This window comes from Nothoprocta perdicaria, unplaced genomic scaffold (genome assembly GCF_003342845.1).
Source record: "Nothoprocta perdicaria isolate Ctin4 unplaced genomic scaffold, notPer1 scaffold_22, whole genome shotgun sequence".
NCBI classification, from domain to species: Eukaryota; Metazoa; Chordata; class Aves; order Tinamiformes; family Tinamidae; genus Nothoprocta; species Nothoprocta perdicaria.
Window position 1 is genome coordinate 4,724,031 of NW_020455415.1, and position 13,486 is coordinate 4,737,516.

The 13,486-nt window shown below is 47.0% G+C and overlaps 1 protein-coding gene across 1 annotated transcript; it reads right to left on the minus strand.

Moving 5' to 3' along the window:
* Positions 1–5,643: 5,643 nt before the first annotated feature.
* TMLHE (trimethyllysine hydroxylase, epsilon) lies at positions 5,644–13,039 on the minus strand. The gene is made up of 7 exons (XM_026039044.1): positions 12,904–13,039; positions 11,384–11,560; positions 10,313–10,592; positions 9,091–9,210; positions 8,407–8,643; positions 7,674–7,812; positions 5,644–6,695 (listed from the first exon to the last, which is right to left on the minus strand). Exons 1-7 carry the CDS (start codon positions 13,037–13,039, stop codon positions 6,564–6,566), a joined length of 1,221 nt encoding a protein of 406 aa, XP_025894829.1. The 3' UTR covers positions 5,644–6,563.
* Positions 13,040–13,486: the final 447 nt, after the last annotated feature.

The following is a 13,486-nucleotide window of genomic DNA, read 5'->3' on the forward strand; positions in this document are numbered from 1 at the left end:
AATTTTTTCTAATATCAATTTTCAGTCTGTTCCTTTCCTTCATTCACATGAGTAGCTTGCTTTCCAGCTTATAACTGTTTTCAAGTAGTAGCTCTGATGATGCAGGACAAAACGAGGAAGAAAAGCTAGTTCTGACCACCRTGGTGGAAGCTGCATTTTCTACAGGTACACTATAAAAAGCTTAAACCCCTGTTCTTCAAGTCACTATTCCCTGTTCTGCAGGGAACTCGGCATACGTCTTGGCCTTGCACGTATCCTGCTGGAGGTGAATTCCATATTCATGTCATTGGAAGTTCTTCATCAAAGCAAGACCCCAGGCCTGGGAATCCCTCCCTACAGTCAGGGAAGCTTCTTCTTGACCAACTAGGTCATCTGTCCTTCTTACTGCCAGTCTGGCAGACGAAAGCAAGGACACMAAAGACATTGTTTTGCAGTAGATTTGCGAGCAGGTTCATTCCTGCCAGAGACATGTGTGGCAATGCAAGTAGCAACAAGCCAGGCTAACACAGTAAGCCTTTATTCTCAGAAATGCCCTCACCCTAGAAATAGGATGCACAAGCTGAGCAGGACCCCCAGGAACTAAGGAGCCAATTACAGCAAGGCAGGCAATAGATTTCCTTCCTTTTTACCCTTCAATAAGGGCACACTGCAGAGGCAGAGGCACAATATTGATATGTTTACGTTTCACTGTGATTTAGGTGTTTACATAAATAGTAAGTGTCCTTTAAACTGCCCTTAGCTGACTCCGGGTGGGGAGTGTTTCCTGAATTTGGCTTGAAAAGAATTTGGCAGAACATACCTTTGATTTTTTTGGAAAATTTTTATGTTTTTATCTTCTGCTTAGTAGGAGTTTTTCACCGACCACCTCTTAAAGTTTGTGCTTTCTTCCTCTGCAGTGTTTCCAACCTTAAATTCTTCATGTAAATCTTAATCAGAATTCTCTACCTGCACTTTTCTGGGGTTCAGACCTGTAGGAAGTAAATATTAATGTCGAAAGCAAAATTATATCAAGACAGGCCTTATATAACCCAGCACTACAGAGACCAAACAGGAGTCCAGAGAAACTTTTTTTTCCCTCTTTTTAGCATTTTCTGTAAACAGATAAAATCACGTGCCTGCAAAACAGATTAAGGGTTGACTGTGCTCCAAAGGGAAAAGGAGGGTTTGGAGGGAGGATGGGCAACCAGTTTTATTGTGATTCCTGCTAGCATGATCTCACCAGCAATAATATGTCAATAAAGAACTGGATCATTTTGGAGGCCAATGTTAAAAAACTTGGGAACTTTCATGGAGGGGGCTGTTTATACAAATATCAGAGCTCAGGGCTTCAGGAGGCTTGGCAGAGATTGCAAGAGACTTATTTTAATCAAGTGCTTGTCTTGCATTTGCCTGTGGTAGTAAAACAGGATCTTTCTCTTAATCACTTATACTGGGCAGAGTCACAGACCAATTACTATTTTTGCCAAAAAGGAAAAGTTACAGCATTCTGTACAACATACGGGAGGGCAACTGTGAACAATAGTAATAAATGTAACAGTARGAACTAGTGGTATTTAGTGGAAAAGAGGAAATGGCCCTAAAGATGGACAGGCTATTGCTAATATACTACCCTTTTACTTCTGCAAAAGCCTAACATAGCTTCTCCTTCTATTAGGGAAGTAGGTGCTAACTGTGAGAAAAACAGGATTTTTTTTTTTGTTTGGACTTAGCTGTTGTGTTTTTCTTTGTGAGATGTACTGGGAACTGATTGCAATAGTAAATCACGCAGGCAATAACTGAAGTAATTGCCTTTTTCTCTGTGTGCTTTCAAGAGGATCCTCTCAGTCAAGCTGTAAATATCACATTTAATTGAGATGAATTGGTACAATGTGCAATATTTTAAATACAAAGGATTGCTTTAAATACAGTTCTCCATTTTTTTCAAGTGCACAAAGAAGCATTCTGCCTTCAGATATTTTTGCAATAACTGTGGAAACAGCTCTACATTTTTAAAGGCAAACTGCAGACAACGGCCTCCTAAAGCTGCAGCCTTGGGGCTTCTCATTTCTGTAAGTTGCTCACACATAACAAATAYCTTTACTTCTTCCATTTTGTTTATTGTCCCCCAGACAGGCTGCTATGCTAAGACTTTCTGGGTGGCCTGCAAGTTGGCATTAATATTTCACATTATGTAAACAGCAGTCCACATCCTGCACTTCTGCTGCTGGTTAATAGTGAGGAATTTYGTCTCCTCCCTTTTAGAAAAAGAAAAATGCGACTCTTGCCAAATATTAACTTGCTTCAGCCTTTTTTTCCTGTAAATTAGTATCGCTCTGTTTCCATGCAGATCCTACCCCTGACTATTTCATCTTCTGTTGGTTTGAACTAAGGATTTTAGGTCACTCATCTGAGTTAATAAATTCTCAGTGATCTCATCTTACCCAAGTGGTGAAAACAAGGAGGCTGCTGAAGTGACCTCTGTGTGCTCATGCAACCAGGAATGGAAATGAGCTGCAGAGCTAAAAACRTTTTTCAGCTTAGCTAAAAAGAAGAAAAAAAAAAAAGACCTTGGCAAATGGAGAATTATTTTTATAGAAGTATTTTATATACCTTTTTCTCGTTAATAATTGAGGGAAGTATTGTTTGAAGGGTTAAGAGAAGAAGATTTATCTTCCCCTTTCCCCCTCCTCTTTTTCATAGCCTCTTTAACCCAGATTGCCATTGAATGGGTCAGAGGTGGCTTAATGTGTAATGAGAGCTTGGCGAGGAGTGCAGTCACTGAGGTAAGAGCACAAACCCCTGAATTAGTGCCCAGGCTGAACACTGGCCCTGGGGCTCACCCGAGCAGCAGCATYGCTGCCCACGCTGCAGCCCCACCGCCGGAGCTGTGGCCACCCCAAGGAGGTCACCCCACCTCGGGTGACACTGGCCTGGCCATGTGGTGCTGCGTGTTTGCCCTCCGTGGTGCCTCGGGACCCTCTTTTGGCTCTCTTATCCTCTCCTGCCCCTSAAGTCCCCTTCTGCTGTGCATGTTCCTCGGCTCCCTTTTGGTGCCTCACAGACTCTCATCTTCACCCTTTTGTGCGACAAGACCAAAGCTCTGTGGGTGCAYGTGGCTGGATGAAATGAAGCTGTTCAGCACACAGGAGAAGAGCAAGAAAGGGCCCAGAGCAACAACRAGAACCAAGCTGTTGTCCCTGGGAACAGAGGAACCCCCTGATGCACACAGCGGGGAACCAAAGACCACAGGGCACTCATCAGCCTCCAAGAGCCCTCAGATGAGCTTTCAACTTTGGCTGCCATGAGACAAGCTCCATTCTCCTACATAAGGACTCAGATGAAASCCCCTTATCCCTCATGTACTGCCTTCCAGACAGGCCAGTCTTCCTCTATGCACCATCAAGACCACCTCCACCATGCTATATGTGCCATTAGATCAGTGCCATTCCCTTTGTGCACCACCCGATATTCTCCAGCCYCTCTGTACACCCTCACATGCCTCGTGCCTCCTGTTCCCTTATCATTTTTCATGATTCATACCGTGTCCCATGGCTTTTTAGAAGCGCTCAGTGATGTACTGTGACCTTGAACAGCAATCCCGGACGTATTTTTCATCTTCTTTGCATTCTTCTTTGCATCTTCTGCCATCGTGTGGCCGATGAAAGAATGAAAAACAAGAACCTTGTCTTCAGAACAAATGACTTGTAACATTTAAAGGTACTATTTTACAAACTCTTCAAAATCTAACGGTATAGGAAGTCAGTGGAGACATAGATTAACTGCTCCTCTGGTCCATTATAACCTTTTAAGGGATAATACAGACTTATTTTAAAGTTCACAATGGCTTTAAATGAGTCTTCTTAATCTATTTACACTTTCCATTTAGGTTTTTTAATCTGTAATGCTCATTTACTGAAAGATATTACCATACACATGATTTCCTACCCAACTTTTGCATACGGGTGTCTGAAAGAAACATATATACACAATCCCCACGTTACAGAGAGAGAGGAGGAAGCAGTTCATTTATTGGCTGAAAGACCTGACAAAGCTCAATTACAAAAATGGATCCGAGCAGCAACCTGCTCCAGACTATGGCACAGTAGTCCCTGTATTGGAGAGATGGCAACAGCCAAGAAGTCTTGCTTCTACAAATAGATCTTAAGAAGCTGCACAGGTTTTGGTCCACCTGAGAAGTGGGGAGAAGGTGGAGTACCGAGTTTAACAACGTCTTCTCCACTCCACAGGTTACTGTTCRGATGGTTAAAGTAATCTGAGTAACACCTATGAAGGAATACATTACACATTATACATTCGTGGTGACCAACTCTTCCAAAACACATTACAAGATAACCTTGAAGAGTGTATTGGCTTGGGGCTGGCTCAGAAGAGGATTTGAGGAATRTAAGACCACAGCCCTGGCAGCTGCACACACACTCTGCTCACAGCTATAYGGGCAGCACAAACCATGCTGCCTGTGTGAAAGGCACCTAGGTCCCTTCCATCTCTTGTTAGGTCTGCCTTGCAGCTGATGGGAGTGGAGATCACCTGAGCAGAAGGCAGCATCAGTGACATTACCCACGTGCTTTCTCCCATTCCCCAGTATCCTGAGAGGATGGGGAGGTGAGAAGGCACAGTAACCTCCARTTCATCTAGATCTTTTTAAAAAGTTCTAGGACTCAACTCCCCAGCTTTCTGAAAGACTGACCAGGCTCCTTTACCCGCTTCTACGTGAGTTATCACAGAGGCTGTTCTACCAGCACTTTCCCTGGTTTTGAAGGCGTTTTATGAGCTCAGGACAGTGATTCAAAAGAGCATGGGGTGAAAAGCCTCAGGTGTCTGAGCCGAGCAGCATGAGGAACTGCATATGTAACTGCTAGGTTTGCCACTTCAACATGATTAAGGAAGATCTATAAAACTTTTATATGCATGTTATGTTGGCATAAATGGCCTATAAGAATCTACAAACCAATGTTTTCTTTGATAAAGAAAGTCACAGAAGTAATATATTCTGCAGACTGCTCAAAAAATCCATTGGCTCAGCCTAGAGGAAAACCCAAGTTCCTGCCTGGGGCTGAGCCTCCCAATACTCCAGCAGCTCCTTCCTCACAGGCCTTGGGAAGCATAGCTGAGACGCCAGCTCCATCCCACTTACTTTACCTGCTGTCATTGCTTGTGTTTCATTTCCTTGGGTATCCACTGATCAACAGCTTCCCACCAAACCTTGTCCCAGAAACCCCTCACAACTCCTGGTGTTTGCTACAGTCTCACTGTAGACAGGTAGTGCTGCAAGAGACAGTGTCAGGGAGCTTAATCACATGAGCAGAAGTCTTTAAGAGCATCTATACATTCAGTATTTAAATGAAGGCAACAAGATTAGCACATATCCATCCATACTGTACACAATAGTGACACAATAGTATTTTGCTTAAACAGAAAAGCCAGGAATGACCAGTCCTGTGAACACTCCCAAAGATAATGAAGAATGAAAAATAAACAAGCCCTAAACCTCCCTCTTAGTTCTCAGATTTAAAAGTTTCTAATATTGATAAAGGATTTTCTTTTGTTTCTTATACCGTGTCTCTTTAATGTGACAGACACTCCAATTCATCCTTCCTGCTGCCCAGAGCTGAAAGGCACCTTTGTGTTCAGTACCTCTACATAAGAAAATCTGGTGAAAATCCACATTATCTAACAGCCAGCATAAAGATCCTTCACAAYGAATTACTTCTTCAAAAAAGGTGAAAGAGGCACAGCAGGAATTCCCTAAGTAAACACTGGAGGAGCGGAGCCTTCGCCCTTGATGGCAGCACRATGGAACAAGCAGAACACTGGACATAAACATGATAATACTTGAAGTCAAGGAATAATGTGGGAAATAACACATTAACCTGGCCATCTCTCCTTCAGATCTCACTACTTCCTTTTCTGGTCTGAACCTTTTCAGACATATTGCAATCTTACCAGCTTCTTCAACYCAAYCATCCCTCAAGTACCATGGCTTGTATTAGCAAGTATTATAGGGGTATGCACTGAAATATGCCAACACTCTTCAGTTACAATAGCAGTATGTCCATCTTGTCAATCAGGAATAACAGATCCTCATTTTCTCTAGATGGGATAGAGTCTAACCTACTGTAAGGCAAGATTCCAAACACATCCATTCTGTTTTACTATGCCCAATCTGGGAATGCCAGCTGACGCAAAGATTGAACAGGGAAAAGTCCAAAGATTTCAAACCCCAAAGGCACTTGATCAGAAGAGCACTTCATGTCAGCAGGTGCTGACTACCTCACAGTGTGATTAACTCTGACTTTGCAGAGCTGAGACTGACTGGGCYGGGTAGAAAGATCAGGCATGGCAGATGCACAGTAAAAACAGTCCGTGCTCTGTCAAAGGCAGAATACAATCGCATAAACGTCCCATAACCTTTGGCTTCCACCTGCTCCCTCTCCTGGTTGGGCACAGAGAACTGTTTGGAGAGGCTGGAGGTGTTTGAGGTACGTACAACATTTCTGTTGCGGCAATGCAGCAGCACAGCAGTGCTGGAAGATTTATTGCCTCTCCACAGCAGGTAGCTCGGGCTACGCTTGCAGTCCCAGTAGGCGCGCGGTGTTCAGGACATCATCTCTCGTCAGGTAGCAGCCGCAGAGCTGGCGATAGCCCGTGAAGGCTTCCCGGCCGTGCAGGACGCGCCAGTTGTCTATGAAGAGAGCCTACATGGGAAGAGAAAAGGCTGTCAAAAGAGGGACACCCACAAAAGAGGGAGCAATTCAACAACTTTGAGGGGCAGGGTGAGAACAAACAGAATCCGATATCCCCTCTTACAAGGCAGGTCCTGCAGCTGGAGGTCCCCTGGGAGTGAATCAGCAAGCTGGGGGTCCATCCCTGCAGGCACAGTCGTCCTTCCTCAGCACTTACAGAGGACACTGTGCTTTTCTGCTGGGGAGGCTGAGTGATAGTTCACTAGCAACAGAAAGTGCCCATGGGCAGCCTTTAATGTGTCACTGCTCCCTTTCTTAGGCTGTGCCATCACTTCCCCCAGGCATCCTTGAGAAGAGAGAGGCTGTAGGGGCTCTTTGATATGACCCTCTTCCCTGCTGGACTTCATTTCAACAGCCTCTGGCTTCAGACTGAACTAAGCCTCTATAGGAATAAAGCTCCTTTCAAGCAAGCACAGCTGAAGGAAAAAGTCATGACGGCCTCAGAATAGAAATAAATCCAGCTTTTTTTCATGTGCTCTTTATGCTTCTCTCAAAAATAAATAAATACATAAAGCTTTTCTATTTCTGGAAAACAAGTCAGAGGCTGAACATTAAGTTCTCCCAGCCTTCTTGCCTCTGCAGGTCTTCATTTTGCTGACTGGAAAGATCTTCCTCTTCTCTCCCAGACTTGGCTAACTTTCCTTTGAATTCATTTTTTCTACCTTGTCTACCTTAATTCATTTTGAATTAATTATTTCTACCTTGTCTGGAAGTGAACTTGCTTTCATGGCAATTAAAAAAAACACACGCCAAGTGCCTGGACTGTAACATGAAGTTCCTTAAAACAGCTGTAAAAGAGGGGCAATGCTGCACAGGGAACTTGCCTGAAGTATTAGCCTTAGCCCAACCTCAATCCAGAGGCAACAGCCCTGCACAACCAACAGAGCAGTTGCCTCTCTCCCTGTACAGGCCCCCAAACCCAAGTCTTACCTTGCCTGGCTTTAGCTTGACCCAGAGCTCGTTTTCTGGYCTTCTGAGCTCTGTGGTGAGTGTGCGATGAGCAGTGTACCAGCGATGCACAACATCGTAGGGCACTGTGTTGATGACTGCACGGTCGTAGTTGTTGTATCTAGAAGGAAAGACGAGAGAAGAGACTGAGACCATCCATGGGGCTGCAGCATCACAGCACAGCCGAGTATTCCCAGGGTGAGCCTGGAGCATCAGGCACTACTTAAGGGAGGCTGCAGGGATAACCAGGGAGGTTCTGCTGCGAGGACAGCACTGGAAGCAGATTAACTGTCAGCACAGAGGACTCGTGCAAAAGGGCCCAAGTTATGGTGTGCTGCAGAAGGAAACAGAAGTGGCTGAGCCCATCACACCWTCTCTAGTCAGATGGACCTTTTCAGGTAGAAGCTTTGGCCACAGCTTGTGGTAGGGACGAGATGGCAGAAGTCTAAGCCCCTCTGTGTGGCACACAGCAGAAGGAAGGGTGRCAAGCACAAAATCAAAGCTCAGCAGTGACATCTGTTTCTGTGTTGGTGGTTGTCTCTTCCTCTAAGAGACCGCRTATGTTCCAGGAGGAACTGCAGGGTGTTTTTGTGTTTCTGCCCCTCTTCTGAAGAAGTGCTTTGTTTTTCAGTTTAAAATATCTTCTGGAAAACTACCCTTGTCTGTCACAAGTCTCTCTCTTSCCCATAAGCTCAAAGCCTCACATTAACGTTACCTGATGAGATACAGCTCGTTGTTCCAGGGATAGACATTGAGGACTGGCCCAACTCCAATCATGTGGTTGTGACAGCCTCCCACGTTCTCAACGTACTCATGCTTCAATGGCACCTTGCTGAGCAGCTCAAACTGATCGGGGGCTTGCTGGAGAACCTGCTCTGCTGCGTAGAAACCATCCACGAGCAGCGTCCGCCCACCTGTCCCCTCATGCTTGAGGCAGTGAAACACTTGGATGCTGTGGGGATGAAAGCACAAGAGAGAACCGTTGGCTGCCTGTCCCATGGAGGCTGCAACAGAGGTAGATGAATGGCTCAAACCTCATTGAGAGTTAGGACAGACTGTCCCAGATTATCTTGTCTTAGAAAAGGACAGTCTTGGAAAATAAGATATAACAGTCTCAGAAAGACTGTTAAATAAATGTTAAAAGGAGAGCATAAAAATGACTACATCCCTGAGATTTCTCTCAGGGCTACGTACACAACAGCAGTACAAACAAGAAGGCAGCTATCCTACAACCAAGTCCTTTTTAGCCTGTATCCTGGAAAAAATAGAAGTTACAAGTGTAGGGCAAAAAAGGTGATCTACAGAATACACTGCTCTACAGGAATCCAACGGGATCCAGGATCACTGTGTGACTGGTGTGCATCTCAGGAGTGATGCTAGAGACAATGAAAGCACCTACCCGCAGGGCTCCTGGAAGTAGGTGGTGTCCGTGTGACGATCCAGGGCCAGCTTGGTGTAGGCGGTGTCTCCCCGAGAGAAGTCAGAGGTGAAGTACCACATTCTGCCATAAATGGTCTCCCTACAAGAGAGAGGCAGTTAGCACAAATTGCCATGGGGGTTATTGTGGTGAAACAAATCCTCTCCTGCATCCCAGATTATTCTCTGCCATCCTAGGACAGTAAATTCAAGCAGCACAACATGCCAACTCAACAAAGTTCTCATTGCAATGTCAGCAGATGAGACTCTAATGCCTCCTCTAGTATTCAATTGCTTTCCCTCCTCTGTTACAACACATAGCAATGGGTCTTCACTCTCCTGGGAAGATAAAGGTCATCCTTCCATGCTGAACATGAGCCAGGCAACTCAAGGAAACCACTGAGTGACATTAGAAGTCACCRGGGTGCAGGTTCCTCTAGCTTGTGTCCACTCTAAGATGCCTCATGTTCTCCATTCTTGTTCTTAGCATCCTCAGCTTTCAATCACACCCTCCTCCAAGGTGCAGGAAAGGAAGCAGATGGAAAACAAGGAACTGTGAGGAATAAACAGTACTTGGAGGATAGAGGATGAGAGTCTGGAGAAGACAGCTGGCTGCACACTCCTTGGAGCATCTTATTTCTCTTTGTAGGGAGTATTCATTAATAAAAATCCCTCCTCTTCTAACAGCCTAAGACCAGTTTCAGTCGTTTGGTGGGAATGCGAAGCTCAGACCCAGGCTTGCCATCCTATTGGTATGCTTTAAATAACCACAGAAGAGGCCAATATTTTTCTTTAGTGAGAGCTACAAATTGTTTTTGATCTCCCTGGCTCCCAGGGCCAGGGCTGCCCTCCTAGCCTTTCAAATCATAACAGGAAATGTCTGTCCTTGCAAAGCCCAAGTCTTCCCAGACAGGCCACTTCCCTTAGTCACTCTCTTCTACGCATAATCCCATTATCAAAAATGTCACCCTATGAGGTTCTCCCTCCTAAGAGGTCAGATCCCACAGTGCAAAACTCCATCTCAGTTCAAATAGACTGGTCAAGGACAGTACAAGGTCCAGACCCTCTGTCTGCAAGGCAACTCGCAGTGCATAATGTATAGGATCTGAGGAGAGCATCTTTCCAAASAAGAGCAAAATGGAAGTCCCTTCTTGATGGCTCTCCTAGAGAGCTGCCAAGGCTTTTCTTGGGGCATCCCCATTTACCTAATCAAGCTGATCCGCTCTGCTAGGACTTCTGTGTCCTCTTTGGTAGGGGTGACATTTTCTACGAAAGCAATCCCATAGAGCAGGAAGTTTTGCAGGAATTCCTTCAGCCCTTCGTCTGTCTCCAGGAAACTCCGACAGTCGACAGAGGGGATCTGGGCTTGCCGGTAGATCTCTGCGTTCCAGAGAATCCGCGGGTGCATGACCTGCTGCTTCTGCCCCTCGTAGCTGTTCTTCACCAGCCACTCCAGCCCATACCGCGTCACATGCCCATCGGGCCCTTTGGCAAAGGAGAAGAGTTTCAGTCATTGGGCTCATCCCAAACAGCCCGAGATCATGGCCACTGCAACCAGGAGCCTAGGAAAGACCTCACCCTTTTCATTTTGCCTCATGATGATCTTTTTGCAGCCTGCCCCACAGCATATTGATGTCGTTTGGTTAAGGCTTTAAGCCCCCCAAAYACTATCCTTGCTACAATTCCAAACCAGAGCTTCAGCTTGAGTGGCAGGGGGTTGGTTTTGTACTGACAAGGCTGCATGGAGAGGTAAAGCACTCAAAGACCAGCCCATAAATAAAGGAAAAYTATAAATAAACTACTAAACTTCCAAAGTAGCAAGTGCACAAATGTTCCTTGCAGCAGAAGGAAGAGAGCAGCTGGAAACAAAGGAGAAAGGACCAATGATGTGAGTTCTGAGCAGGGACACCGGTTCCAGAAAGACAGTTAAGAAAACCTTTTCAGACTGATCTGTTCACTATCTGCATTGCTGCCTTTTTCAAACAGACCCATCAATTACCCAAACATTGAAGAATCACATATCTCTGCACAAAACSGGGCACAGGGGGAAGAAACCAGACACAAATAGAAGACTGAGGCATGTTTACAATAACAGCATTGCTCAGAGCAGCATGTTTAAGAGCTGCTTACAGCAGGGTCTCAAAAACCAGCTACTGATCTAGAGATAAGATTTTTCTCCCCTTGCAAACTTCAGGCTGGGATCAATCACCAAGCCGCGCTCCGGCCTGGGCTGGCATTCCACAAAGCTCCCAGAGGAGCGGCACATTCCTGCTTACACGTGAGGAAGAGCGTGGTCTCATCCACGCGGACAGCCTTGGGTTTGATGGCCAGGTCCACGCTCGCCGTGTCCAAGCTGCGCTGGTTGGTCTTGCTGTTGTAGCAGGACGCGGAGCGGCAGTGGTCCCGCAGCCACACGAAATCCAGGCGCATGAGCGTGTTCGCGTACCTGAGCTCTGGCAAAAACAGCACACGCAGAGGGTTCACTGGGCGCAGAGGGGAAAACAAGGCAAGRGCAGCAGCCGAGAGCCCGCAGGTTACGAGCCCCCTCATGAGCGATGCAGTTTGTTAGACTTAACTGCTCTTTGCACAAATTAAGGTAATTCATCCTGCCTGGAAGGACCAGGCCAACTATGTGAGACTATGTGTGTAGCACCAGGGGTCTGTGRGACACTTGGCAGACAGAGGTACCACTGTGGTCCCCCCCCACCACCGAGTTTACAGGCACACTCTTCCCACAAGAGGAAGGAGGGCAGCTGAAAGCCTGCTGGTCACACAGCCCTGTATGTCACCTTTTCATCAGGCAGTAAATTCAGARCTGTGCAGAGCAGGTGTCCCCACCATGCAGTTTTAGATCCCCGCATAGGAAGAAACTACCATGTAATCCAACATCCATATTATAAGACCATTATGGGCATCATCTAGACCTTGACACCTGGCCCGATATCCATTTAGCTTCCTGCTTCCATCATGGGATAAGTCAGGAATAGCCAAGCTCTTCAGAAGGGTGTCAGAGCCAGCACAGCTCCCTGCTCTAGCCCTGCTCAGAATGAGGCCCTTGTGCTGGATACAGCTGGATGCTGAGCAATTCCCTTTCCACATACTCTTATAAGGGACTTCCTCAGGCTGCCAGCATCTCCTAAGTATCCTCAGCAGATATTACTCAGGAGGATACTAGACCTGTGCAGGTGCCAAGCAGGCCCTGGTAAAACACACACCTTCAGTTGTTAAGTTTCTCCAAGAAAAGAGAGGCCTGAAGTTATTGTGAGACAGCATTTACAGCTGACTTAAGGAATAAGCAAGGAGCTTAAGTGTTTATCAATCTCACAGAGCAGTATGATCTGCATTGAAAGAGCTTCTCTCATCGCTCATGCTATCCAGCAGAGCTGATTGTAAACCTGTTTTAAGGAAAGCCTGTACTGAGTTTGCCTGGGACACTGGGTATTTCTGAAGCCATTTCTCAACTAGAGCAAGGCAAAGGGCTGGGGATCAAACTGGCCGTCCTGCCTGCGAGTCACGGCCTGGGTGCTGCACAGGAACCCGCTGAGCAGCGGGGCAAGGTGCAGACCCAGGAATCCCTCAGTTTGATTCTGATCTCGCCTCATTTACCACCAAACCTTTACAGCTGGAGCCCAACCTGCTCTCTATGGGGAATCCCAAGGCAAAGCACAGACGCTGGCACACGCTCCTCCTCTGCACTGGTAGCAAGGGCAGCACATTTCCCTGGCAAACAAGGTTGGGAGGAAAAACCAAAACTTGCGCGCGGCCGTTGGCGGCTCGGCAGCGGGCACACACCTACCTAGGTGGTCGCGGCGCAGCTGCCAGGCGCAGGGCAGGGCGCCCGGGGCGCCGTGGTGGCCGCGAGCGCCCGCGGCGCCGCAGAGGCTCCCGCCGCGCGGCGCCCGCAGCAGGGCCRGCAGCCTCCGGCACCACATCCCGAGGGGCCTGCAGAGAGAGCACACAACAAGGTGACTCGGCCGCGGCACCCATCGCATGCAGGTCTCGACGTCGGGTCCTGGGACGAGGGCTTCGCTCGGACACAACCTGCGGTGGGAACCTCTGCAGACGGCAGYGATGAGCGGGGGACCGCGGAGCTGCAAGGGAAAACTGGCTGCCCTCAAAACYGCACGTGGGAATTGAGCCCGGGGGCGATGGGCTTTTCTTCAAAGAAGCTAATCCGACCCAAGCACAAGGGAGAGGAGGAGGAGAGAGGCCAGGGCGCGTTGCTTATTCTGTAACTGATAAGAACCACAATCGGAAAATGGTACCAGAAAGAAACAATGAGATCYGAGGATTTATCGGGCAGAGCATTTCCAGAAAAGACAGCAGCGCTCGTCCTGCTGTGCAGGATGCTGACAAGACCTTATCTGGCTGCAGGTCTT